The sequence below is a fragment of the Fusarium coffeatum genome, assembly GCF_003316985.1.
Source record: "Fusarium coffeatum strain FIESC_28 chromosome Unknown BRIP53273_contig_59, whole genome shotgun sequence".
NCBI lineage: Eukaryota > Fungi > Ascomycota > Sordariomycetes > Hypocreales > Nectriaceae > Fusarium > Fusarium coffeatum.
In genome coordinates this window covers 103,607-130,428 of record NW_022157855.1, presented here as the reverse complement: position 1 = coordinate 130,428, position 26,822 = coordinate 103,607, and the positions used below count along the sequence as shown (strand labels likewise).

Genomic DNA, 26,822 nt, shown 5'->3' with positions numbered 1-26,822 from the left:
AGCCTAGTCTAAATCGTCTTCAACATCTTCCAACGGTCCGTCATATTCCACCAGGGCTCTACCTGATCATCACAAGCCTCGCCATTTACCTTCGCCAATGCTCGTTGAGTGGCGACCCATGACGCCTGCTCACAATCCAGACCAAACTCCTTGCACTTGGCAATAAGGCGATAAACCCAAAGTTGGCAGTATTCATTCTGCTCGCACAACAGTCTCTTGTGCACCTTATCAACCTCTTTGGAAGCCTTTCGTTCTCTCTCCAGAATGTCCCAAATGAATTGGATGGCGGTATCTAATCTGACTCGCACGGCCATCGGTTCGACGCCATCCTGGTAATCTGCACGATTAACATCAAGAGCAAGTCCAGAATCCAAAAGCGAAAGAAAGCTGATTGGTGATGATAACGTCTCCTCGTCACCTGTTCTGACTAGCAGGACGGAGTACTGAGATATCTCGTGAACACAGCGGCGTTGACGCCAGGCGAAGTATTCTTCATTTTCGCGCCGGACAGGACGGGAAATGACGTCTGGGATTGTTTGGTTGTCGAGCACCATACATAATGCACGAAACAACGGGCGCATCAGGTAACCGTGTTGTCGAAAAGTTTGTATCTTGGGACTTGGTAGTGGTCGCCAATGTGCCACTTCTTCTAGTATGGAAGGACACATCTTGAACTGCAAACGGGTGTCCAACTCGGCTGCAAGCTTCGCGGAGAGCTGTCCATGATAATACGACAAGTGCTTTATCCCGTTCCCACCAAATCGCATCGGCTTTGCGAAGAACCCTCCACGCTGGAATAGTGGTCGGCCCTGGTGTTGTTTCAGCCAAGCGCGATAGAGATACTGGCCAAACTTTCCATAGCGGCGTTTGTCAAACTTCGTCGTTTTGGAAGCCCCTTCGTCAAAGTATATCATGAATTCTTTGTTGAAGAAGTCGAGGATGGCTTCTGGTTCGAAATCTAGGCTCCCAGTAGCCTGCTCTACCGATGTAAAGTTCTGCCAGTCTGAAGTATACCGATCGAGGGTACAAAGCCCCCGTGCTGCTTTCTCAAAGAATATGGTTTCCATTACCTTACAGATCACATCCTTTGTTCCTTGTGGCAGGGAGATCCAGGACGGTTTCTTGGTTTTCGTGTACGTCGGGTCGAGACTTGGCCCAAGTATGTCTTTGATTGGTCGCCCGGCGTTATCGGGTGGTGGTATTTGTAGGAGGCAGTATGGGGCTTGAAGTTGGATATCCTGGGGCCAAGTATAAGTGATAGATTTCACTCGGTCCATTGGGGGTGATGTAGACGGCTCCATTTTTGGAATCAACTTGAGAGGCGCAATAAGGAAGATATTTGTGTCGTGTACTGTTGTTACGTTGAGGGTTGGTTGGTGTTTATGTTGAAAGGAGGAAGAAAGTCAGAGCAGAGGGGACCAAGTGAAACATTTTATATGTTTTAGGAAACCTTATTATATTGCAGCTCAAAAGAAGGTTCGTGTAAGCTTTTGAGTATCCGCTCTTGGAATGTCAAGCTTTGGTGCAGGCAACCTTCACTCAGACCAACTACCACAGTTCGCGACCACTAGGAACCATCGATCATTGCCGTGAGCTATTTGGCTTTGGAACATGCAAACTTTACCATTTATCCTGACATCCTACCTATCAAACGATAACTTCCCCTGTTAAAAGCGAAAGTAAACAGCACGACGTCTCCTTCCCATTGAACTGTATGACTTGATGACTGACCTTCAGAAACCTTGAATAGATTCTTGTGTTAATTCAGTTTATACATTGGAGACTTATACCTCAGAAAAAACTCAAAAATAGAGAAAAGCAAGACTTAGCTAAGGGTATCATAAAAGTTAGGATAGTTTGCTCTAAGCTTAGCACCTAAGTAAGTCTAAATTATTCTGTCAATAGACTTCTGTATTATGATTATTTTTCGGACCGTCTAGGTGTATTTCTCGATCGAGCGCGGGGTATAGTTCTACAATGTGTTACTTCTCAAGTTACGAGATTGAGGATTGAAATGCCTGTGAGCCAAACTCTTGTGGAGCAATCATCTGAGGTCTAAGCACAAGTGGGCAAAAGGATTCCCGTCAAGGTTCCTGGTGTGGGGCTCCAGACGGAGACAGATCTACCAGTTGGTTGAGGCCATAACATTGGTTGATGAACCTGATAATAAGGTTTCCATCTTGAGTTACAATTTTCCAGCACTATGACTCCCATGCTCACACGGGACCTTTTTTCCCCCTGACCTTGCCCAATAATAGGTTTCGGCTGGGCATAGGTTGATGAACGATACTCCGGGGTCAAACCAACGAATAGGAATTGATCAAAGCCGAAGCTGTTTCTGCTCGCAAGCTCGTCCCAGCTTTGACCTTTTTCCAGTCGGAACAAGTCTCAATGACAGGACAAGGAGTTGCCCGGGAGGTGGAGACTAGCCGCCTCTACCCTAGATCATGGCCGGGACACGAGCTGTATTTTCCGTCAACCACGATCTTGGGTCTTAATACACCGAAGGGAAGCTGACAAATTTTGCCTCAGTGGCTGAGAAAGTCCTGCATAGGTGTATTCTTTGCTTCTTTTACCATTCCATAAATTGCAGTCGGAGAGTAGAAGCAGCGTACTGTACGGGTGGCATGATTGAAAACGCGCTATTTCTTGAACCGACGTCCTCTTAAGATCAAACATACGTGACCTGAACGATATGTGCAGCTCTTCAAGATCGGGATGTAGACATTGTCGTTGCTATCAACAGTTAGAGGTGGTGTCGTCTACATGACCTGACGTAACTCAATAAACTGACATCAAAAACAGCTGGGTACTGTGGTCTAGTTGGTCATGACATCTCGTTAACACCGAGAAGGTCCCCGGTTCGAGCCCGGGCAGAACCTCACTTTTTGCTGCCCAGACCATTTAATTGGCCATCTTTGAAATCTCTTAACTGTGTAACGTGGTTTGATATATCAACTGTTCGGATGTCTTCTTTACAAACCGACATAAACGACTTCATATTTAAAGCAACCTGGCTTGAACATTTGGGCTGGGCTATTTGATGTCTTCTGTACCGAGCCCGTTACTATAATTGAATTCAAATCCCCTCAAATAGCGATTGATAACCCCAGGGAGTGAGTTAAGATTGCAGCGAACCTGATGAGGCTGCGAATTACCACATCAAATCTGGGTCTCAAGGCTACAAAAAGTTCACGACAGGCTGTCCAACCACCACACAATCTTTTAGAAGAGAGCCAGTCCATCTTCAGCATTACACTCTCGTTCAAACCAGGGTTGGGCACAGCCTCTTAATACTATCAGATTCCCTACACCTTAAACGATAAGGGTTCCCGACCCGCAGGGTGTTAGAAGAATTGACCGTCAAAAGCATAAGAGATGAAATAATATGATCATCTTATGCCAGCTTAGACCAGCATTTAGGTAACTTCATCTCTGTAGCCTAAGTCTTAGAGGATATTTCTTCTGTTACCCACCGAGCTAACTTCCCATAATCTTCACTGTATCGACCACAGCCACCGTCAAGGGTACGTTGGGATATTCCAAGCCCGGGGCCGGGTTAAAATTGCAGTGAAGAAATTGCGTTGAGTCGAGCGCCGTGAAATCGTATTACTGGTAGAGACTAAGTCACTGTTGAAGGCTCCTCGATTGGTCACTCTGAATTAACAACAACAGAGAATAAGCTCTCTTCCCAGCCACTTACAAACACAGAAGGCCCGCATAAGAGGATGGGTAGCATTCACCTGTTTATACCCAATGTCATGAGCCTTACGGTATTGCTGGTTAGGCACCAGCTCATGTGGCATCTTCATCATGTGAGGGGGCTTGAGGGGGGTTAAAATTGCAGTGAAGCATTTGGGTACTGAGAAAGACAGCCTAGCGGCGACTGTGTCGGGCATCAACGTCTCCTCTCACAGTTCCCACATCTATCTTAGTCCTAGATATACAGATCTGTAGAGCATTCCCCCAAAGGCATACTTCACAACATCGCATTCTTAATTACACCATTGAGCATTTCGCCCACACCAACGGGGATAGCCAATACCTTCGTACAAAATTTACGCAGCAATGCCGTTCTCAGGCAATTGTAATACCAACGAATGCGCCTGATCCATCGTACAATTTCGTCCTGTTTCCGCCGTCCATGTCAAGCTGATACACTGAACCTCCCAGATCGGTCGCAAAGATGCGCCCATTCTTAGAGTCCAACTTAATTCCAATTGCCTCGTGCAATCCCCGAGACAGCACATCGTAGTCCTTGCCAATGACACTGGGACCCTCACATGCACTTCGGCCATCCAAACTAGCGCGGTTAATGGTGTTGCCATCCGGAAGCTCACCCCGATCTGTCCAGTAGAGCATGTTCGTAGCGTCGTCGACTTCAAGATCGATAGGCTCTGGGAGATCCTTGAACAGAACTTCGATGTCAGTTCTGTTGAGAACATTCTCTCCGGGAAGGAAGTCGATGTTTGCGCGGAAGATGCGGCCTTTTCCGCCCTTGGAAAATCCCTTCTGTGTCCAGTAAAACTTGCCAGTTGATGGCGAGACAGTGATACCGACACACCATCGAGTCTGGTCTGACTTGTGCTGCTCATCTCGCCAATCACCGGTTTGGATCAAGGTTTCGAGAGCTGAACCATCAAAGTTACAACGCATTACCCTCATTCCTTCGCGATCAGAGAAGTAAACCTTCGAGTTCTCGTTGTCAACTGTCAACTGCTTCGGCGTATGAACTGAACCTTGAGGAACGATTTCCTTGAGGTCCGATCCATCCAAGTTGCAGCTGTATACAGCTCCGTCGTTCTTGGAGAGCTTGCCCATGGTTGTGTAGAATAATTTGTTGGTTGAGGTGGAGATGTCGATACCGTCGGGCATACGTTGGCCTGAGATCAGTGTCTTCAGTGGCTTCCTGTCAGAAGAACCAACTAAGACGCGACCAGCTGTTAGACACGTAGCCTCATCACCAGCTGCCAGGCCAACATCCAAGAAGTAAAGCTGGGTCTCGTCTGACTTGGCTTTCTTCGCTGGTAACAAACCGCCCTTATCGCACTTGGCACCAAGCTTGCCCTCATCGATATACTTCTGAAGAAACTCAACAGGAGTATTAGGCAAGCCGCGCTCAGCAATGTAATGCTGCTCGATGAAAGACACAGTGTCAAGACCGACAGCATCCATCATAGCGACAGGTCCCTTCTCCTTAGCATACCACATCTCCTTAAAGAGTCTATCGATCTCCTCAGGTGTGGAAACGTCTTCGGCGAGAATGTTGAGGACTTCTCGCTTGATGGCAGCCCAGAGACGGTTGTAGATGAAACCAGTTGACTCCTTTCGCGCGACGTAGGGATGGAACTTGATACCTTCCAGCTTCTCGTACAGGAAGGGAAAGATGTTCTCAGCGGTCTCACCATCGGTCATGAGTTCGACCACACGGTAGTCGGGGGGCATATAATAATGCATGTTCAGCACGCGTCGCTTCGTCTCTGGCTTGAGATCTTCAACCATTTCTCTAGACTTATACGACGACGAGTTACTGCAAAGAATAGTGTCCTTTGATGTAAGGCGCTCGAGGTCGGCGAATGTTGAGATCTTGATGGGGAGTTTCTCGGGTACAGCTTCGATGACGAGCCAAGCTTTGGAAACAGCATCGGCAAGGTCGTCGACAGCTCGTACAAATCCTCTGACTGATGAGTCTGAGTATTCTGACATGCTGGTATTGCAGTATTCTACAGCCGCTGCTCGCTGTTCAGGGCTTGGGTCGCGGATGACAACGTCGTATCCGCTTGCTGCCCAGCCGCAGGCAATGCGGCGTCCGAGAACACCACCACCGAGAACGGTGACGGTTCGACCGTCAGTTGAAGGTAATGTGAATGAATCCATGATTATGGCTTAAGTATGTTGTATTCGAGAGACTGAGTGATAGAATATGAGAAAGATTGGTAACAATGGCAGGAAACGTATTATGGAGTCTACTCTCGACATCTTATACCAAGTTCCATTATGGCGGTCTTGCTATCGGGATCGCTCCGATCACTATTAGTCTAGCCGATCCGTCGTTCCGGTACATGGACTCGGAGGTCACGGCATGGTGACGGTGGTCAATGCGGAAGGGAAACGCGCGGAATTGGAGAATGAGGCTCAACCAAAAGTCGGAGTCACAAAGTCGCGATACCGACACTAGCTTAAGCATACGCGCAATTCATGCAATTTTTACAATGGTTCAGTTCTCCATTATGACGAAAATCGGTGTCAATTCAGACACTAATGCCGTCGTGTTTCTGGCATAAATCAGATCCACAAGAGGCGATGGATCATCTCCACCACTCGCCCTCGGTACTTGGTGGAAAAGTGGGTCTGCCATGGCTTTAGAATCTTCGAAGAATAGCATGTTTCCCACTTCAAAATGCTTAGCAGTCTGTTTCATCCTTTCTGCTCTCCACAGATCGCCATTCTCTTCCCAACTTTATTCACTGCTATTCCTTACCACCCAGCCTGGTAAATACCCCAATATCTCAGATCACCACGTAAGGTCTTGCAGATAGGTAAGCGACAAAAAAATTACTTTCTAATTACGAGGTTACCATAATAAAGTAGCTTCAGTGTTTATCTAAGTAAACATAAAGTAAACATAAAGTAATCGAATTATTTCATCTCTTATGCTTTTGGGGGCCAATTCTTCTAATACCATGAGGGTAGGCTACAATTACATCCAGTACTTAACTTTATGATTCTTCTGACCAGCTAGTCAACAGCCAATCTCCTGTCACAGAGCGACAGTATTGAAGGCTGTCATGCACGAGGTAGTGATAGAATGTCCTCATGGTCACACAATCTTAACATAACAATTACAACGAAGAGAGAATAGCGTAAATCATGCCTTAACCTGAATTACTAGAATGAAGCCAACGAGAAATATTTTGTAAGCCAAACCATCATATACAGAAATGCTCCTCTACTCTAAAATACAAAAATTTGATCCGACATCTTCGCTGAAGCCCCAGGCTGTTCAAAGCCCAACCCAACAAGCGCCTTCTTAGACGCATTTACCATCCCAGGCGGCCCACACAGCATCACCTTGGAATCTATCGTAGGCGCAGGCAACTTCTCCTTCATCAACTCCGGTGTGACATATCCCGAACCAAACTTCCAATCCTTAGGAGGCTGATCCAGCGTGTAATACACCTTGAAGTTCTTGGGATAGCGTCTAGCGAATCTATCCAGTTCTTCCCGCAGAAGAATGTCTTGTTCACTGCGGTTTGCGTAGATGAGAGAGACTTCTGTTGTATCGCGATCGTGCTCGCAGATAGCACGGATAACTTGGAACATCGGTGTGATACCAGTGCCACCAGCGATCATACCGATCTTTTTGCAAAGGTTAGGCTGGTACTTCATTGCGCCCTTGGGACCGCGGAAGAGGACCTCATCGCCGACTTCAAGGTGGGCCAGATAGTTGTTTGTCAACTTGCCATCGGGATAAACCTTGATAACCAGTTCAAGAATACCGAGGTCTGAGTTGTTGGACACAGGTGTATATGAACGAGCAACAGTTTCTCCACGTATGTCAGCCTTGATTGTGACGTGCTGTCCGATTGGCAGGCCGAGGATTGTGCTTGTTGTCGGCAGGTTGAAGGTAAGGCGGAAGACGTTGGGTGTAATCTGAGTCTTCTTTATCAGAGGAAGAGGAGAATAGGTTACTGGATCCAACAATCCTCGTTGCAACAAGGTGTCTTGCTGTGTTCGCTTAGGAACCTTCATGTGAGCAGGATAACTGGTGAAAGGCTTGCTCTCCATAGCCAACGTGGTAAAGCGCTGAGCAAGAACAGCATTCGTGATCGCAAGAGAGCCACCTCCAACGATGATTCCCTTGATAAAGCTTGATCCTGCAGAGTCATTTCTGAACGACGCAAGGATCCAATTAGGGACGGTGAAATTTTGTTGGCGGCCAAAGTAGTAGGCTCCTGCACCAGCAGCAAGAACAAAAGTCAAGTTTGCCAATTTTGACAATGACGATGATCCGCTAGCGACGGCCTTTGGTACAGCGACGGGAGCGAGAGGCTTGAGCTTGGGCTTCTTCTTCTCAAAACCCTTGATTTTGCCGACGAGAAGATCTTCCATGATTTGAAAGGCATCTTCTGAGTGGCCTGCGTTGTCGAAATCTTCACTGGCGTCGATGCCAGCTGCTTCTGTCAAGACATCTGCACCACCAGGGTGATCTCTGATGTATCGAGTTACATCATAAACTGACATGCCATTAGTTATGCTGTTACCGTGTAAAGGAAGAGGAATGGGTTACCGTTGCCGTGAATGATGATCCATGAATCGTCAGGCGTGTTATGCTCAGCTACTTGCTTGACGGTGTATTCCTCCATAGTGATTGAGATAGAGGGGATATCGGTGGGCATTAGGATAAAAACGAATACAAGTTTGTAACAACTATAACGACTGATGAAGTCAAAAAAACCGGCAACGCGAGTTTAAAATACGCTTTTAATACGTCCACGATTTACCCCCAATAGCCGCTCAGAAAATCGAAACATTGCCGTCTCGAATCAAGGGATTGTGCTGTTTATCGAGGCTGACGAAAACAAAGCTTTCAGGGGTTCATCGCCTCCACTGCGGGCCGGATCCAAGCTCCGTAGATGAAGCCGAAGCGCGAGCCCCGTTATGGACCCTACATGAGCCGAGGCCGGACTCGACTTCGGACTCCACTCCGATCAGAATGACGTGGCTGAAAATCAATGAATGCTGGTCTGTTCCGCAGTCACGTACCAAAATATGATCTTTGCTCTTTATGCAATTCCGCTCAAGAGCCGCGAGTGCCGCAAGTGCCGGCTCATCCCGATGAATGTCCAATGGGAAGAGAGATATTGATCAGGCCCAGATTTTCGAAAAGGCGGGAATAGAAAGAGATTGACGGATGTAACCATAAAATTTACATGAGACTTGGTCCAAACGTCATTCTTAGCGTTGATGCACATGCCTTGCATACTCCATAATATTTTCTTATCATGCAGGTTGCATGGGGTTTTCGCGGCGAGATGTTGAGGCGAGACTCCTTACTCATGCTCCAGTATTTCTGCAAGCTTGAGGTTCTCTTTATAATTGACGACCGACTCTTGGCCTGTTGCTTGTTATAATTTTGATTCAGAACTTACTGTACACAAAGTGTTTCATCATGTCAACGAAACAATTCCATCTCTTAGGCGAAGCTGCCTCTACAGCTCGAGAAATCGAGCTACCACCCAATGTAGACTTTGAAGAGCTACAGGGCATCGTCGCATCACACTTTGCAATCGTCAAGCCAAGCGGTAAGCTCCAAGTCGGCATTTCCCAAGACTCACCTGCCTAACAGTTTTAGGCGTCGGTTTCGTTCACGATGACCGTAAGCTCAACGCTGTCTCCGAAGTCCTTGAGACGGACGAACCCATCGCAGTCTCTATCAACGGTAACGCCGTCCGAGAAGTCCCCGGCCCAGGAGGCATCCCATACTTTGGCAACTATCTCGAAATCTACCCCGACCATCTCGGCAACCATCAACGACTCTTTGAGAAGTACGGACCGCTTTTTACAACAAACAGCATGGGCAACCGTCTGTACCAAACCAACAGCGCTGAATTATCCAACATCTTCCTTGCTGAAGACCACTACTTCACCAAGGACATTGTTCCTGGCCATCCTCTTCACCCTATCAAGAATCAAGAAGCAGGCGTCTTTTTGGCCGATACGGATACAGAACAGTGGAGACTTGCGCATAAGTTCCTTCCACCTGCGCTGGGACCGAAGGCTGTGAGGCATTATGCGCCTACCATGCAGCGCACAGTTGAGTCGTCGTTCAAGGTCTTTGACGAGCTTGACCAGAAGGGCGAAGCTTGGAACGTTTACCAGTATATGCTGAAGCTTGGATCTCAAGCTGTAGGCAAGCTCGTGTTAGGTATGGACTTTGCCCACTTTGAGGAAGTTGACGCCCCTCTGCATGAGATGGTTCTCAAGATTGCGGAGAACTTGGAACTGAATAAGCGTGTGTCTTCTATGGGTGCTTGGTATGCCAAGATGCCTTTTGGCGATCCTAAGAAGGTGAGGGATACTATGGCTAGAATCATGGAGATGATGGATGAGTCCATTGCAAGAGCTTCGAAGGGTCAAGAGGATCTGGAGCTTCAGGATGCGGCTCTCAAGGCTGACAATGTTGTTGGTAAGTCAGTCGACAAGCTATTATTTGGACACATGCTAACCTTGAACAGACTACTTCCTCCGAGCTACGGATAACAAGGGTAACAAGCTCCCACCTTCACAGTTCGCCCCCGCGCTCCTAGTCGCCACAGCCGCCGGCTTCACGACCACATCCTCTCTGTTGTCATGGTTGATCTACAGTCTTGTCAAGTACCCAGGAAACCAGGACCGTCTTCTCCAAGAACTGATCGACAACGACTGGGATGAAGATACGCAAGTCACAGCCGACACCACAGCGAAACTGACCTTCCTCGACAAATTCATCAAGGAAACACAACGTCTTCACAACCCGTCTTTCCAGCCCGGCCGCACAGCAAAGGTAGATATGATCCTACCGGGCGGCTACCGTCTTCCCAAGGGTGCGGTTGTTATCTCAGCACTACACCACATGCACAATAACAAGGACGTGTGGGAGAATCCCGGCCGTTTCGATCCTGATCGTTGGGATACAGAACAGGTCAAGAATAGACCTCCTGGGTCATACATTCCTTTCGCGACGGGACCAAGAATGTGCGTCGGATTCAACTTTGCGTTGCAGGAGATCAAGGTCTTCTTGCCAAAGCTTGTTTATCGGTATAAGTTCAGTTTGGCGCAAGATGGCCCGATTGAGTACGACCCGTACTTTCAGCTTATTCGGCCGAATAACTTGTATATTCAGGCTGAGAAGAGAGTGAAGTGGCCGCCCAAGTCGGAGTAGATACATAATACTAGGGAGTGAACGGTAGATAATGCAACATATGATTTGAGCTGGTCTGTTAGGTCTATACAAGTTGCAGTGATTCATGCTGGTCCTAATTCAGTTAACCCCCCTGTACCACACTTGACTATTATTGCAATGTCTTCAAATCAAGAGTCAAGCTCGGTGTGCCTTCAAAGCCGGTGGGCATAGTGTAGGTAAAGTTCCACAACTCAAAGTCCCTCACAGTCTGCGAAGCTCCACCATAGGCACCACCAAAGCTCAACTCAAAGTTGGGATCAACGTTGCCAGAGACGTTAACGCGCAAGTTTGGCAAATCGTCCCAACTCTTAATAGTAGGCTTTTCAATAAAAGTTCCCACCAACAAAGAGAACTTCGAGCTCGAGTTTCCACGTGGGTACGAAAGATGAAGTTTACCCGGGGTGACTTGAACGTCCAAAGCGGTCTCGGTTGGGTAAAGCTAAGAAGATATCAGCACTACCTCTCATGCTAGACTATCAATCACTTTTGACTTACCGAGATGAACGATATCTCCTTTCCAGTATTCCATTGAACGACAGCGGGGTTATACGATTCCTGACTCTGAGCAGGTCCACCGAGCGATATCTGTCTAAACGACTGTGCACCAATGGTAAGATCCTCTGAAACCCAAGTCGAAATGTTTCGGGGGACAGTGTCGAATGGTGGGTAGTAAGTGCTGGCTGTAAAATTGTGCTCTCCCTTAAAGGTCTTGAGACCTTGGAGAACTTGCTTGGGGATGAGCTTCTCATGGGTCTTGGACAATGCTGCAAATAGAGGTGCCCATGCGTAGTCGGCCGAGTGGGACATAACTTGGGGCTGCCATATCAGGATTAGCATCTTGCTCGAGATCAATCATTATCGGTGTCCAACCTTTTGGATGAGAGAAGAGTTCTCTTTGCCGATAAATGCCCAGAACCAAAGCGCCATAAGACTCAGATACCGGTTCATATCATACCCATACGCGCGATCCCAAGGACCAGCCATGTTCTTCATCTTCGGATGCCAAAGTTCTCCCACTGCCTCCCAAGTATGTTTAATCATCTCAGGCCCCGACTTTGCCATAATCGAGTCTTTAGGAAGATATTTACTCCACAGCGTAAGGCCGTACAGTGAGACGCCAGTGTAGGTACCTGAGTTGAACTCAGAGAGAGTATTGGCACGATTAAATAGGTTGATAATGTCTTTGGCATATCGCTCGCCGCTTCTTGTCATGTTTGACTCCTTCAGACGTCGTCCAGTCCATCCTGACATGAAAGCTCGCATGATGACCTACAGACAGAATCAGTCGGTGTGCTGTTTAAAGTTCGGAAGACTTACTGGATTGCTGTAGGACGGGTACAGGTTATCTTTTTTGGGATCTAGGTTACCAAAGCGATACTCGTCGCCCTTGGTAGCGTTGTGGAGGGACTCAAGCATCAAGTCCTGGGTTGTCTTGCTGATGAGCTTTGGGAACTCTTCAAGAGCCATGATGAAAGTCGTTCCAACGAAACCTCTCCAGTTGGGGTCCCATGAGTTGTATATATTAGCAGAATAACTGGCTGATCCCACCGACGGCTCCTCGGGTGTTATTTGGTACGCGCCGTACCTCAAACTTGTCAGCTCATGTCGCATTCTCCACAGTATCTAACAATCTCACCACTCATCCGCAGGATTTTTATGTTGCCCAGCGATAATGTTTCTGATAATCTTTTCGGCTTCGGAAGCGTCGCGACCCTTGTTGCGAGCTAACAGTCCGAAAGCGTACCATGCCGAGCTCCGAGTCTCGTGTCGCAGAGCTGCCGCGCCGCTGAAGTCGTACAAATATCCAGCTCTGCTATCATAATATGTATCCATCCAGTCCATGCTTTCAGTGAAAAGCTCTTTGGAGTTGGCCGATAGCTTATCGACGTATGAAGTCGTAGCCGAGGCAGCCACGGCCACAAGGCCGAACATATGCATCCGCATGACTGACAAAGAAGTATGGAGTCCCAATCAGCAGAATTTAGCAAATGGTTGAGGCAACGGTGATGATGAATAAGGAATGAGAGACTTCTTTGTATGAGGTATAAATCACCTAGGTTATATAGTACTGTTCTCTATCACGGAGACGACATTTTCCCCACCTCTCCTTATCTGGCACTGAGTGAACGTTGCAACAATTAGCGGGCATTTACCCCAATGAGTCCATTTTTCACGATGCAACTGGTGTTGGTTTAGTCGATCCGGACTTCTTTCCAGTCTGGACTAACGCTTGGTGGGGAAACGATAAACAAAACAGGGATTAGGATCTGCGGAAGAATAGCTCAATTTGCTATGGCTCTTTATGCAGTTGCAACGTTTAGATATCGTTTCCGGGTACACTTCACTCCTGTAGCCTTGCAGCTTACAACCTAACTAAACCTAGCTTGTGGTCTCTTTTGCTCATCTGTGAACTAAAGTATTCGACGGGATGAGTTGAGTTATTGCCGGTGGTGGCCCCGAGCACTAATGTATTAACGAAGCTTAAAGCAAAGCTTGGAAATTTAACATTCCTCCTGTTCAGTCCAACTTTGTTCATCCATCCCTCCTGGATTCTCTGGTGGTCCACTCTCATACCACCGCCGCCCGTGTTGCGTCCTGAAGAGGCCAACACGCTCGTAATAATGACCAACCTTCTAAACCAGCATCGCGGTATTCTGGGAATCCTGTCTTGGACCGGGGAGAAAAGCCATAAAGCTACGATTGGGAGCACAGGCGAATGACTGGTCATAGGATTCGAGCTTTGAGAAGACAGGTCCGTAAGACTTTGTTGACGAATAAACATAGATGCCTTCGTCCCATATATGCGGTTGCCTCCTTGATTCAGACTCTTGCTGTAAGTGGCGATCATCTGTAACTTGAACGCCCATGGTCCACTCTTCAATGTAGATAGCACTTGAGTAACGATCCTGCAATGAAGGCGGCCGACAATCGAAGTCGATATCATCGAGACAAACTTTATCGCCCTGGTTGTCTTCCAGAAAAACACGAACGTCGTCACGATATTTTCTGCCCTTGTGATATATCCTTCCCACCCAACCCATGACCAACTGGGAAACGAAATTTCACCAGGTGCGAAGCCCTGGAACCTACAAGTAGATGCAGACCAAGACAGGCGAAAGGCAAAGCGTGTTGATCTAGACCAACTGGTCTTCATTTGGGTGCTGCTGCGAGATATGTCGATGTCTTTGAGGAATATTGGAAGCCCTCAAAAGCTATAAACTGGCCTTTTAGCCTTTTCAAAAATATTCAGAATCCCTCTGAAGGCGTTCAAGGCGTCGGAACGATATGTGAGCTTTTTTGTTGAGTATTCTTCGACATGATCCATAAACTCCCTTGGGACTAGTCCTGGAGTTTTGGGTGACAAGGCAGCCATGCTCCACGTGAACGCGTTAATTTTCCCTTTCCTGTAATTATGTAGGAGGTCCAGGTCAATTTGTAGAACCTCAGTGCAGTTCATTCCGTTGCATTCAAAAAGCATCTGGGTCTCAGTGAAAACGAGTCGTCTTTAGATAATGCACTCTCTTGGTAGGTCCAACCTCGGGTGTACCACTTAGATGCCTGGAGAGTGTGCTTTCCGCTGGGTAAAGTTTTTATAATGGTCCGGCCTTTGCATTGGAACTTCTGTTGCTGCACTCTTGGGGTCTTATTAATTCCGGGTAAACCGTAATTTGGACCAGCACCTGCAGCTGCAATAATCGTCAGGGTAGCGTTGGCGTAGATCAAATCCATCTGCCTCATTCGCTGACTCTTGTCGATATCGTCCACTTGGTTGATGCAAATCTTATCTACCCAAAGGTAGAAGAAGCCGAGCACTTGCGTTACAACAAGCGCATCCTCGACTACCTTATCGAACTTGCGCTTGGTCGCAGACTTTGGTGCAGAGGTGGAAGATGAACCAGACACAGGAGGATCTCCCCATACATAAGACAATGCCACATACTGACATCCCATGGTCGCGTCTACCACTCGCCGGGTCCGACAATCGATAATACGAAAACGGCGAAGTTGTGCAAAAGTCTTTCTGGAACAGCGCGTCGAGTGGTTCTTATCGCAATAGTCCATCCACGTGTTTACAAGGCCCAGGTCGCAGCGTTGTGATTGGAGTGTACGGACTCGACAAACGTTTAGAGGTTCGACTGGTAAATCCAAACTCAAGTATCCAGTTACGTCTAAATGATCGCTTGTTGTATAAGCATCAAGGTATCCAGAGCTTCTCGAGTTTGATGTCTCTGGAACGACGCCCAGAAGATTATTGTCTTCATATCTTGGCTGACCATAACTTGTGCTAAAGAATCCTGTCAGGCTGTTGATAGCACTGAAAATTCTCAGATGACATTGCTTACCACTGGCCTGCAGACTAGGCGATGTGACACTCAGGAACATCTTACAAATGTGACAATGAGATGCAGCAAGATCAATAACCGAGCCAAGATTCATGACAAAGGACCAATCATATTTGTATTTCCGAGTAAAGATTTCGTCAAAGTCAATTGCCCGACACCGACTGCACATATTGCCATCGCCAGACGGTGTGACTGAAGAATCAGATGTTGGTTCTTTCTCAAAAGTCGGCTGGCCATTGTCACTGGCAAAGTCTTCGAAGGGTCGCTTGTGAGAGGTCCGAATTGTATGAGCCATAGCACCTTTTTAAGCGGTAAAAGGAATGGTTGATTGATGAAGCGAACATCGAGGATACATCGCGGGTCTTATGCAAATTGACTTCTTTCCGTTACCCCTCTCTAAAGTTGTACAAGCAAAAAGTACTCCTCGTTGAGCTGTTCGGTCAGTGCCCCTCGATGAACCAACGAGTAAGTACGAGTGTCACTTCGAATGAGAGTACATGCCCACTGCTCATGCTGTGTTATCTACTATCGGTACTGATATCAGTGGCTGCCTTTGGACAAGAAATACAACGGGCGCGACATCCTATGCGTTGTAAGTCTAGACTGAAGTGGAAAGGAAGAGTGTTAGTACGCCAACCTGCCCTCGCCAACGCCCACCAGAAAAGCAGCAACACTATTCAGACGCAGTAGACACATCCAGCACGCCAGGATATATGGTATACATGGTATAGTATTGATCATGGAGAAACGCGACGCGACGCGAGGTGGATTTCAGAAACACAGCCGCAGGGAGACGCGCTCGCGCGTCATTGAACGCCGCTCAGAGGTACACGCGCAGGTATTTTGTATCTACACTAAAGTTCGCCAAAAGAGCATTCCAAAAGGTCGGGGACCACACCTTGGCTTCAACGACGATGGGAGGAATGCAGGGGCAGTGAAGGAGCGTGAATGCGGCGTGACGTCGCAAGGAAAAGCCCAATAGCTAGGCGCGATCAATGTAGGACGGAGAGGCGGGGTTATTGTGGTGGGCCGTTAACGAGGAAGCGAGGTGACATTGAGTGCAGCGCCATCGCGATTGATGAATCTGGCCGGCGCGATTGAAGAGAATAACTCCCTACTCAAACAATAAAAGATGCTGGACTTGCATCAGCAGCAAGGCCATGGATCTGACGATGTTTATTTTGAACTGGCGCGTAGAGAACGGGGGCTGATTCCAAGGGCAAGGGAAAACGCGTCCAGCAATCGCCACAAATGTGAAGTGTCACTCAAGCTTGCGATGATCACCGGTACCGGATACCTATGTCAGCAACAAAAGACAGTAAAACCAGACCCTCTGACCTCCAGATTAGCAAGGAAGCTTTGTTTCAAGTTATAAAAGACTACGAGACGCAATAACTCATCAGGATGGTGGGATTGATCGCACATTGGTTCTGTAATTCCCTTGTTGAAAATGTAGTCCCGGGTAGGTTTCTTATCTTATCACCTTATCTTATCCAACAGCTAACGTGTGCCGCCTTTCTGCGTTTTGGAATGACATCAACAATGGGGGTGTCAGAGGAAGTGAAGTATTTTAGTCTTGCTTGAACACCCGTCTTGACTGTCCAGTATCCTTTCAAGGCCGACTACTCTCCGTTTGCCGATCGACAACGCCCATCTAGCAGCTTATCGCGTCTCCACATCTCTTCCACAGCGATCAATGTCCTCGACCTTCTTCCGGACTCTTGTCTTTGACGCGCTCTCAGCCCATAGCTTTGCCGCGCTCTTGATGCTATTGTCGTTTTCTCACTAGCCTCGCGTGTCGCATCCCGCATATTGCATTCCGATCATGCTCTCCCATCTCGACGCGTCTAGCTACGCTTGTAAGCCACGCCGCGTGATCCTCAACGTGCACCATGGAGGGATGACTGTTTGCTAGTCTCTGTCTCCAGCGCAATTGACACGTGAGTATTGATCGTCCGATCTTGTACATACCAAGCTAACGCGTATTAGCTTTCCGTTGCAATAAACCCATCCACGATCCGAACACGAACCGAACCATACGATACGACCGAGAAGAAAGACCAAGTCAATGAGACATGCTCAGCACTGTGATTTAACGAGTATTGGCAAGACCAAGCTCTAAGTGCGAACATTGTCGATATTTGACATCAACACACTGTTCCACTCCCATACTTGCTCCAGAATGTAGCCAAGAACTCGGGGGTCCTGTTTGATGTCTTCAAACAGTGATCACCGCGATCGGTTGATACAAGCGTGCCTTCTCGGCGGGCCTGCAGACTTTCTCAAAGCAGAGCCTGCCCGAGAATTAGCGTGTTCTGTACTGGCCCCATCTTTCTACTTCATGTATGACCACTGTCCCAATATAGGGTCCTCCCCACTGAGGTCGACACTCATTATATCGGCTGTACCGCAGTGACTACCGACCTGGCGTGTTCCAGCCTCACCCTCCGGCTTGACTCCCGTTTCAACCCTCGTCGTAGCCTAACTTCAACGCTGACGTCGGCTCGTTCGGAAGTCATTTACCAGAAGCGCTCTCCTGGTCTTGCACGGTCGAACGCTTCCTAGCCCTGCTGAGTTTGTGGTATCTCAGAACTGGGCTTTACCTTGGTTCAATATGTAGGCCCTTCGGGGAGACCGAACTCATACTCATGGAGTGCCTACATCACAGTACTTTCCCCGTCTCTTTGTTCCTCACGCGTCGCTCCTGTCGCCTTCTCCTTGAGCTCATGCCTGGAATGGCTTGCGTGCTATATCCTTGGCTCAAACGACGCGGCGCTGCGAAGGCGAACCGGCCCAATTGATGCCTACCGGATGTATACCGCGCCACTACATATGGCCTCTTGGGTTTGGACATCCAACGATATACTCCATCTTGCCGCTCTTTATCATCCCAAAGAGATTGATGGTCATGGTTCTCTTACAATGGAGTTCAATAAGGGTTTTCGGACCTTTCGAAGAAGGATATACCCACTGACTCCGCGAATGTAGCGTGCGGGCGGCCGAGAACATGTATGGGCATCGCTCGGCTTGCACCAACAACAGCGAGCTTCTGATAATAGTTGTCGCTCCCTGACATAGCCGTCCCTCTTGCGGTGCACTCATCTTTTTGCCGCAATCCTTCAATAGTCGTCTATTATAGTAGCCCACATCGTGAGTGAACCATTGGAGGCTACGACAATAGTAACTAACACCATACTCGCTGTCCAGGTAAGTGGTAGGCCATTATAGTTAAACTTTATCGTAGACTGGCACTATCGATGGTTTGGTGATTAAGCCAGAGGGCTCTGACTGTAGCACTTGTTACGAGGCAATATATAGAACGACTTCAATATATCGCCTCTTCCCATTCTCCTTATCATTTCCGTCTCGTCTCGTTTGTGGGATGGTGTTTAGTCCAACGCTACCCCTACTAATTCCTAAGTCACCACTGCTTCCGATATTTTCACTCCATTACCCTTGCTCTTTTTAAAGCTTTATTCTTTGTTCCATCAGGCAGTATTCCTTACTGGTCTAGATGGCCACATCGGCGATCAGCCACAACTCGCAAGTGCTTGCATAGTAACATCAAAGATCAGCAGGGCACAACATCTGCCCAATTACCATCATCAAACAATGGACAACGCCATCCACTATATCAGAAATCACTTACGGGCTTACATTAGGAATTTGTAAGACGGACTCGCTGACTTTCACTTGAGTTGTCGACCAGGAGGAGGAGGAGATATCTTTTAGGATCAGTCGCTCGTCATCAGCAGAGCTACAAGAGGTTCTGCTACCCTTGCAGATAATATACTCTGCATTACCAGCACATCGATGACGGTTCTTACACAGCATACCGAGAATGAAAAGCGTTCGTAGAGCTTTCGAAATTAGATAAATCTAAGTTAGATAGCTCAATAATACTATAACACGTAAGACCTCTTCTTAGTTAGGGCCCACGAGGACATTAAAATTAGGACCATTAGGGCCCATATTGTCCCACGCTTCCTTTTTAACCTTTTCTGTCCAGGCCTGATAACCTTCCGGGTCACCATGCTGAAGTGCCATTTCATATGCAGCTCTGGCGCCTTGGTACTGGTGCTTGGCGTGCATGTAGGGAGGGTACTGCTTTGCTTTTTAGAAACCTGCTGCGAAAAGGTTTTACCAACATGACTTACGTTTTGAGCTGCCCAGGCGTCAAATGCGACACCATCAGTTAAGCCCATTGATTCCTCCTGCTCATACACGGCCTTAGCGGCCTGTTCCTGACTGACTATTTGATCGAAGGCAACTTGGAACTTCTCCTTTGAGTCTTGGATACGAGCTTGATCGGCCATTCTGAGTGTCTATGGAAGTGTAGTTAAGAGGTGAAAAATTGATAGTGATGAGGAGTGTGAGCGGAATGTCAGAAGATGGGCTCTGGAATGCGCATTTATAGACAACTTGCGTCTCTACTGTGGCTCTCCATGACGTATGGAAGATTTAGGTATGCCTCTGCAGCCAAGGTAGTTCACTAAGCTTCTTTCCGTCCGATCAACAGTAGCGCTATGACAGTACGGTGCAATAAGTTGCTGTAGGTCTCAGTTTCAGCTAGAAGCTTACCGCCGATCATGTCCTATTCAAAGCTTTGTTACTACTGCTTATCAAACCCGATTAGGAGCGACCCATTTTCTAAAAGAAGTTATGGGCTGGAACCATCATCAGAGTGCAGCTAGATCATATTTCTGGTAATAAAAAACAAGGACGAATTGACAACTTAGCAAGCCGTGGCAAGGGGAAGCATACCGTAGTCTACAGCAGACTACTGGGGGAAGCGTGCGATGACGTTGAGGGTTCTGGGCATATGGTGCTTCAGCGAGAGCAGCCAATAGATAGAATAGGCGGCTGCCTGAAGTCTCCTTGCCTACGGCATGGACCCAGTGAGAATCTGGACCTGCTCATCGATCTGATTGAGGCTAGGCAGGGCTTCTATAGTCTCATGCAAAAGCGGCCGCTCTAGGGTAAATCTTCAAATATATCAATTCTATTTACAAACGCATGCGTTGCACTCGTGATAGGCTTGACCCTGAAGGGGAAAGTACAGTTCCCAGATCCCGATGCCTGCAGGGGTAGATTATAGCATCGCCGTCGCTTTCTGATACCACCGCTCCTCATGAAGTGACTTGGGGAACACTGACTTCTGTGCAACTGATCCCCCAACACTCGTCCTGGATAGTGGCTCACGTCTAGCTCAAGGCTTTCTGAGGAGCGAGTCCACCAAAGTGTACAGATCGAATTAACACAATATCAATCACAGATTGTAAACGTGGTTCGCATTATCTGTGGTTATTATTATGTTGATTTGACCTGTATACTTTGAAGGAGCTGCTTCTAAGAAATGCTCGAAATAGCTTGCCACGTCCTCTTTACTCTTACGGTTTAACTTTCAACTTCTCGTTTGACGGTAATAACTCTGAAGCAATCGGACCGTAGCACATGTGGTAAATGCACTCGCAGATGGTGGGCTTCAAGATATGCACGTGTAAGTAATTAACTACCTAGACGGAGGCCTGTGCATTCCTATTATTGGTGCTCTTTTGCTTGTTCGTCCTCCATGTGTAGTATTCCCCTCCAGTCATAACAGGGTATTTCATAGGGTTCGTCTCACTAACACAAGTAGCCACAGGCTCCAACAGCTTGCTTCTATCAAACCCAAAGAAGAAAGGCGCCGAGTATCTTTCCCGACCACTCTTGTTGATCACTCGGTGAACTGTAGAAACAAAGAAGTCATTGGTCTGTCGCATGAAGCAGTCTGCGATGTTAACGACCAGGGAGCCAGGGATAGGCTTCGCCTTGACCCAAGTACCACTCTTGCTCAACACCTCAAGACCGCCGGCTGAGTCTTGAGTGACCATTGTAAAGCACTCGACGTCTCTATGGGCGCCGATACCATTTTGGTCGTCTGCTGAGTGACTCTGCTCTGGGTAGTGCAAGATACGCATACCGGCTTCTGGCTTGCGGATATACTCGTCGAAAGAGTTCTCGGGCAGATGAAGAGCGAGTGCAAAGATGCGAGTTAGTTGACGTGCTAGACGTAGTAGCTCGGTGTGGCAGGCGTAGAGACCTTCTCGGAATCCGGGGACATCTGACGGCCAGATGCTTACTGAGGCCTCACAGCCTTCGACTGCTTCGGGGTCTTCTTTAGGGTCATAGGCCCAGTTGAAGGCTTCGCTGAGATCTTCACTGTGTTAACACAGAAACATTCATCTGTTAACGATAAACCCACCTTGATGTTTCCATCCATTACGATTGTAACACTTCATCGGGTGATATCCAACATACTCATTGGGTACCAACCCAGTGAACACCTCCATCTTCTTCTCCTCTGGCAAAGCAAAGAAACGCTTAGCTTGCTCCAGAGCACCCTCTGCATACTTCCCATCAATGCCCTACTGAACTGTTAGATGAGCTATCTGTCGCTGTACTAGCCAAGACTCACATGGTTGATTAGGTAGAAGAACCCAATCTCTCGTGATGCAGTGCGTATCTCATCAGCGACAGCCTGCCGGTCCTCGAGCTTGTCGCTCCAGATTCGGGATGCATCGATAACTGGGATGATATCAAGCTCGGTTGATTGGTTGGAGTTAAAGCTGAAGACGTTTCCGTTTTGAAGGGTTACGGTCTTAGCTTTGCTTGTGGGGGTGGTTTCTGTTGCTGATGTGGACATGGTTCGTGATTGAGGCAATGCTGAAATTGGATGCTGTAGTAGCGATATCTGTTGTATTGCCCAACTTCAGACCGCTGACCTTATTGTCATTTATATTTCTACGTTACGTGTTGAAACTGTAGCATCTGAGAACTTCTACATGACTTTCTCCCGACTCTCCCCAGCCAGCTGATTGTGGGCCAATTTCTAAGCTGTTAAATGGTTAAACTGCTAAACTTTGTGTCAAATGATAAGACTACCTGACACTGCCCACCAATGAGACGCTCTTGATTGAGGGTTATCGCTTCCCCGCGTTCTTATCGTCTTAGCCGATCAACGGTTCCCAGGTTAGTGGACGAACTTATTGCCTATCAGCGCTAGCTTCCTCTGATGCACCCCAGATAAAGCAATCTCAAGATAGATCGGGTATTGTTCGAGATACGATCATAAACATGGGGTCCATATTAAGAGCTCTTGTTCCTCACAGGGAAGTGAGTTGTTTATTCGGTTGAGCATTGAAACATTCACTCAGACTTCACCATAAACGCCCTCGCAATGGTAAAATCATCAACCTTCTCAAGCTTCGTTTCCAAGTTCGAGGTTCAGCGCGATCAAGATGCTGATGTCGATATCTACGTCAACAAGGATACTCGTCTACTTCCCTCTTCAAGACGTCTCTATGGCCTTTGGGAGTTTGTCGGCTTATGGATGGTCACCGGATCATTCAACGTCGGAGGTTGGACAACTGGCTCTGCCTTGATCTCGCTCGGCCTTAATGTCTGGGTGAGTCCTCTCATGACCCTTAATTATCGAATTTGATAACTGACATCTGGCATTTAGCAATCAATGTTGGCCATTGTAGTTGCGCACACTATTGCTGGACTCCTCTGTGTCGCTGGAGGCCATCCTGGTGCTAAATGGCACATCGGCTTTCCCTTATGGATGAAGCAGAACTGGGGTATCTGGGGATATCTCTTCCCTATGGTAGGTCTGTTCTAGTCCTGTAGTTTGAGAAATAACACGGCTAATCCTTTCGCAGGCTATTCGTGTTTTCTTATCATTTGTCTGGACATCGACCAACGTCTGGTACGGCTGCCAATGTCTAAAAGTCCTCCTTACCTGCATCTGGCCTTCTTTCCGAGATCTCAACACGGAGTTGGCGGGTGGAACCATGCAGACATGCGACATAGTATCTTTTGTTCTTTACCTCGTCCTCTGCGTACCCTTGGTGGCGCTCAGCCCTGAGAACTACCGAAAACCATTTTTCATCGCCTCAACCACTGTTGCAGCTACTGTGTTTGCTCTTCTTATCTGGTCGACTGTCAGAGCTCAAGGTGGTGGTGCTTTGTTGGCTGATGTGTCAGGCGTCTCCGGTATCGCTCCAGCGAAAGGAGGACAGCTTGGATGGGCGTTTGTCACTGCTGTAACTGCGAATATTGGTGGTATCGCTACGCATATGTGGTCGCAGTCAGATTACACGCGGTACGCTCGCAAGCCAGGTGACCAGATATTGGCTCAGCTCATCATGGTCCCCCTCGGCACTATTGTCGTGGGCTGCATTGGCATCATCTGCACATCTTGTGCTGCAACTCTATACCCCGAGAATGAAAAGTTGCTTTGGCAGCCATACGTCTTCCTCGATACCATCCGAGAACAGGAGAACAACCGCAGAGCCAGAGCAGGTATCGCATTTGCTAGCATTGCCTTCATGTTCTCCCAGTTTGGTATGGTAGTTGCGTCTAACCTTGTTGTCGCTGGCATTGACTTGGCCGCTCTTCTCCCACGATGGTTCACTATTCGGCGAGGAGCTTATGCGACTCTTGCTTCTGCATTCATAATGCAGCCCTGGTCACTCCTCAACAGTGCTACCAGCTTCTTGACCGTCGTCGGCAGTTTTAACGTCTTTCTCGGGCCACTGATGGGCATTATGTTTGCCGATTACTTCATCCTTCGCAAGCGCACCATTAAGCTCAGTGAGCTATACTCCAGCTCACAAGAGAGTATTTATTGGTACAGAAAAGGCTGGAACTGGCGCGCTGCTATATCATGGATTCTTGGGGTCTGGTTCTTGCTTCCTGGACTTGCGCAGAGGGGGATGGACCCCAGGGGTTTTTGGGGTGGCTGGACTCGGCTTTATCAGATTGGATGGTTTGCGGGATGTTTTGTTTCTGGAGCAATCTTCCTCGGTCTGGATTACTTCTGGCCTATGCCTGAGAAGCTTGCAGTTGATGATGTGGACTACTTTGGCACTTTCGGCGATGCTGATGTTCTTCGGGATGTTGAGGAGAAGGGTTCTTCAAGCTCACTGCAAGATGATAAGCGGAAAGTCGACGAAAATGCCTCTGAAGCTTAGCTTGTCAGAGTACATCTGGTACTTATAAAGCCATATTAAATTCTTTGCACATCAAAGCAACAGCCAGTGACACCTGACCGTAGCTACGTCTCTTTGCTCTGAACTATGTGCGCTACCGATAATTGCCATCCATGCACAGCTGCAGCTGAGATGCCACTGACATGACATTTATGCGACAAAGAACTGCCCTGCCGAAGGACCGACCGAGTGCAGCTTCTGGAAAACAAGGACTTTCCATTGGTTGTTTGATCACCATCGATTGTTAGATAGTTCTCTTAGATCCTCTCCGGGGGAGACAGACGAGGAGTCTGCGTGTAGCTAGATTGATATATAACGAGATGCGGGAAATAAGTACCCGGTGGTCGATCCCTGTTTCAGTCGCTTTCTGTACTTGCCCCCGCCTGATCTCAGTGACTATCGTTCTTACGGTTCCAACTCCGGCCCCTGGTTTTTGTCTGTAAATATGCTATACTATGTAGCAAAACTTAGCAAATTGAGGAACTAGGATTTATTGCCAAGAATTCCTTCAAAATACGTGTCCTTTTGCTCTTCTTTTACCACCTTCTATTATTTGCCTGAAGATAATCCAGACCTCGTCCACAGTGGGCCGATGAGAATTAAGCTTGCATTGTCGGCCCCTCCTCCCGGCGAACTCAGGATAATGCACTGAACCATGCGGTGGATCTTCCGCCGTGTTTTCGGATTCCTGCTTCTGCTATTGGTGGTTACTCGCTATTTTCTTACATTTTAACATGGTTCCATGCAATCGCCTCCTTTCGGCAGTTCAAAGATTAGCTAAGAAAGAGTGTGCGGATACTACCCCGCCAAACCCAACCCGGGTATTAGGTATCCGGAGCTTACACTGTCAGACTACAACTGTGTCTTGATATATAAAGCCTTCCATTGACTGGTAATATCATCTTTGCTTTTCTACTTTCAGCTTCTTACATATTACACAAGTTCTGACTTACATCTTTCATCTCTATACGTTCGTGACCAATATGGCCAACTACTCTCTTAGCGACACCCAGCAACAGCTCATCAAGGACGCTGCTTCATTTGCTGACAAGGAACTCAGTGGGGCACGTCAGACATACCAACATCTGTCAACCCAGCGAGAAAGATTCTTAACAGTCAGGCCATTCTTTCAGAAGATTGTTGAGGCTGGCTACCTCAAGGCCTTTATCCCAGCGCCAGATGGAGGAACCTGTGAATCCTTCCTGGGCATGTCTTTGATCCTTGAAGAGCTTTATACTGCTGACACCAGTGTGAATGTCGCACTTATCGGAACAGCTCTTGGACTGATGCCCTTGATCCTTGGTGGTACAAAGGAACAGAAAGATCAGTTCTTGAAGCCTTTTCTCAGTGGCAAAGGTGATGCGCTTGCCAGTCTTGCCCATTCTGAGCCTGGTGGCACAGCCAATTGGCTAGAGAAAGGTGGCAGAGGACTAGGTGTCACTGCGAAGAAGGAGGGAGATTATTACATTGTGAATGGCGAGAAGGTAAGCACGAAACCAACCTCATCAGTTAAGAATCTAACAATTCCCGTAGCAATGGACAACCAACAGTGGTGGTTGGGATGAAAAGGGTGCTGCGCTAACTTGTCTCTGTGTTCGCTATTCCGAGGATGGTGGCCCTGAGAAGCCAGATGTTGACCCTAGGGATAACATCATGATCTTGCTTGTTACCCGAGACATCATTGAGAAGAACGATCCTGATTCCTACAAGATTCTCTCAGAGCCTGAGCTCATGGGACATGGCGGTGCCAGTGGCCCCCACACAAGGTATACCAACTTCAAGGTCCCCGCAGACCGTCTTCTCTGCGCACGCGGCGACGCCACAGCCACCGTGATCGAGACAGCATTCGGTATCACTGCGGCTCTGGTCGGTGCACTGGCATGTGGTACCATGCGAACTGTTTTCGAATCAGCCCTCAAGTTTGCCAAGGAAGACCACCGAGGCGGCAGTGTCCCCATCATTCAGAGGCAGAGCGTGGCAGATCTGCTTATCAACTGTAAGATCAAGATTGATATCTCCCGACTTATGGTCCGTAATGCTCTGGATAGCATTGATAGAGGCAGAGGAGACACTGCTAGCAGACTTGAAAGCTGCTTGCAAGCCAAGATCTACAGTGGAGAGGCTGCTGTGCAGGCTATCTGGGAGGCGATGCAGGCTGTCGGAATGTAAGTGATCCCTCTCGATTGATATATGCAACAACTAATCTGATGACCTATAGGAGATCTTACCTTGCTGATATGGGATTCGGAAACCTTCTCAATGATGCGGCCGTCTTTTCCTTGTTTGACGGAGGCAACGTTGGTGTTAGGAGGAGACAGTATGAGAGAATTATGCAAGCTGCTGATTACGAACCATGGAAGGCTTCCATGTAGAAGGAATCAATAATGTTCATGTTTAGCTATTATTTAAGAAATAGTTGAATGAAACTGCTTTAGTTAAATTACTCGCTGACGTTAACTTTCCATTGTATACAGCGCTCTTTAGCTCAAATTCTGAGGT

At 47.8% G+C, this 26,822-nt stretch overlaps 9 protein-coding genes across 9 annotated transcripts; 3 read left to right on the top strand and 6 right to left on the bottom strand.

Moving 5' to 3' along the window:
- Positions 1-8: 8 nt before the first annotated feature.
- FIESC28_02716 (uncharacterized protein) lies at positions 9-1,301 on the bottom strand (the record flags this gene model as incomplete). Its single annotated transcript, XM_031156865.1, has 1 exon — positions 9-1,301. One exon carries the CDS (start codon positions 1,299-1,301, stop codon positions 9-11), a length of 1,293 nt encoding a protein of 430 aa, XP_031019111.1.
- A 2,776-nt stretch (positions 1,302-4,077) lies between these two features.
- On the bottom strand, positions 4,078-5,877 carry FIESC28_02715 (uncharacterized protein; the record flags this gene model as incomplete). The annotated part of the gene is made up of 1 exon (XM_031156864.1): positions 4,078-5,877. One exon carries the CDS (start codon positions 5,875-5,877, stop codon positions 4,078-4,080), a length of 1,800 nt encoding a protein of 599 aa, XP_031019110.1.
- Positions 5,878-6,954: 1,077 nt separating this feature from the next.
- Positions 6,955-8,366, bottom strand: FIESC28_02714 (uncharacterized protein; the record flags this gene model as incomplete). The annotated part of the gene is made up of 2 exons (XM_031156863.1): positions 6,955-8,237; positions 8,291-8,366. The coding sequence occupies 2 exons, from the start codon at positions 8,364-8,366 to the stop codon at positions 6,955-6,957; spliced, it is 1,359 nt and encodes a 452-aa protein (XP_031019109.1).
- An 806-nt stretch (positions 8,367-9,172) lies between these two features.
- FIESC28_02713 (uncharacterized protein) lies at positions 9,173-10,924 on the top strand (the record flags this gene model as incomplete). Its single annotated transcript, XM_031156862.1, has 3 exons — positions 9,173-9,305; positions 9,356-10,189; positions 10,239-10,924. The coding sequence occupies 3 exons, from the start codon at positions 9,173-9,175 to the stop codon at positions 10,922-10,924; spliced, it is 1,653 nt and encodes a 550-aa protein (XP_031019108.1).
- A 130-nt stretch (positions 10,925-11,054) lies between these two features.
- FIESC28_02712 (uncharacterized protein) lies at positions 11,055-12,889 on the bottom strand (the record flags this gene model as incomplete). Its single annotated transcript, XM_031156861.1, has 5 exons — positions 11,055-11,384; positions 11,441-11,761; positions 11,816-12,214; positions 12,263-12,530; positions 12,582-12,889. The coding sequence occupies 5 exons, from the start codon at positions 12,887-12,889 to the stop codon at positions 11,055-11,057; spliced, it is 1,626 nt and encodes a 541-aa protein (XP_031019107.1).
- Positions 12,890-19,212: 6,323 nt separating this feature from the next.
- Positions 19,213-19,604, bottom strand: FIESC28_02711 (uncharacterized protein; the record flags this gene model as incomplete). The annotated part of the gene is made up of 2 exons (XM_031156860.1): positions 19,213-19,395; positions 19,446-19,604. 2 exons carry the CDS (start codon positions 19,602-19,604, stop codon positions 19,213-19,215), a joined length of 342 nt encoding a protein of 113 aa, XP_031019106.1.
- Positions 19,605-20,804: 1,200 nt separating this feature from the next.
- Positions 20,805-21,973, bottom strand: FIESC28_02710 (uncharacterized protein; the record flags this gene model as incomplete). The annotated part of the gene is made up of 3 exons (XM_031156859.1): positions 20,805-21,489; positions 21,589-21,695; positions 21,746-21,973. 3 exons carry the CDS (start codon positions 21,971-21,973, stop codon positions 20,805-20,807), a joined length of 1,020 nt encoding a protein of 339 aa, XP_031019105.1.
- A 534-nt stretch (positions 21,974-22,507) lies between these two features.
- FIESC28_02709 (uncharacterized protein) lies at positions 22,508-24,305 on the top strand (the record flags this gene model as incomplete). The annotated part of the gene is made up of 3 exons (XM_031156858.1): positions 22,508-22,735; positions 22,793-22,936; positions 22,992-24,305. 3 exons carry the CDS (start codon positions 22,508-22,510, stop codon positions 24,303-24,305), a joined length of 1,686 nt encoding a protein of 561 aa, XP_031019104.1.
- Positions 24,306-25,306: 1,001 nt separating this feature from the next.
- Positions 25,307-26,695, top strand: FIESC28_02708 (uncharacterized protein; the record flags this gene model as incomplete). Its single annotated transcript, XM_031156857.1, has 3 exons — positions 25,307-25,807; positions 25,857-26,488; positions 26,542-26,695. The coding sequence occupies 3 exons, from the start codon at positions 25,307-25,309 to the stop codon at positions 26,693-26,695; spliced, it is 1,287 nt and encodes a 428-aa protein (XP_031019103.1).
- Positions 26,696-26,822: the final 127 nt, after the last annotated feature.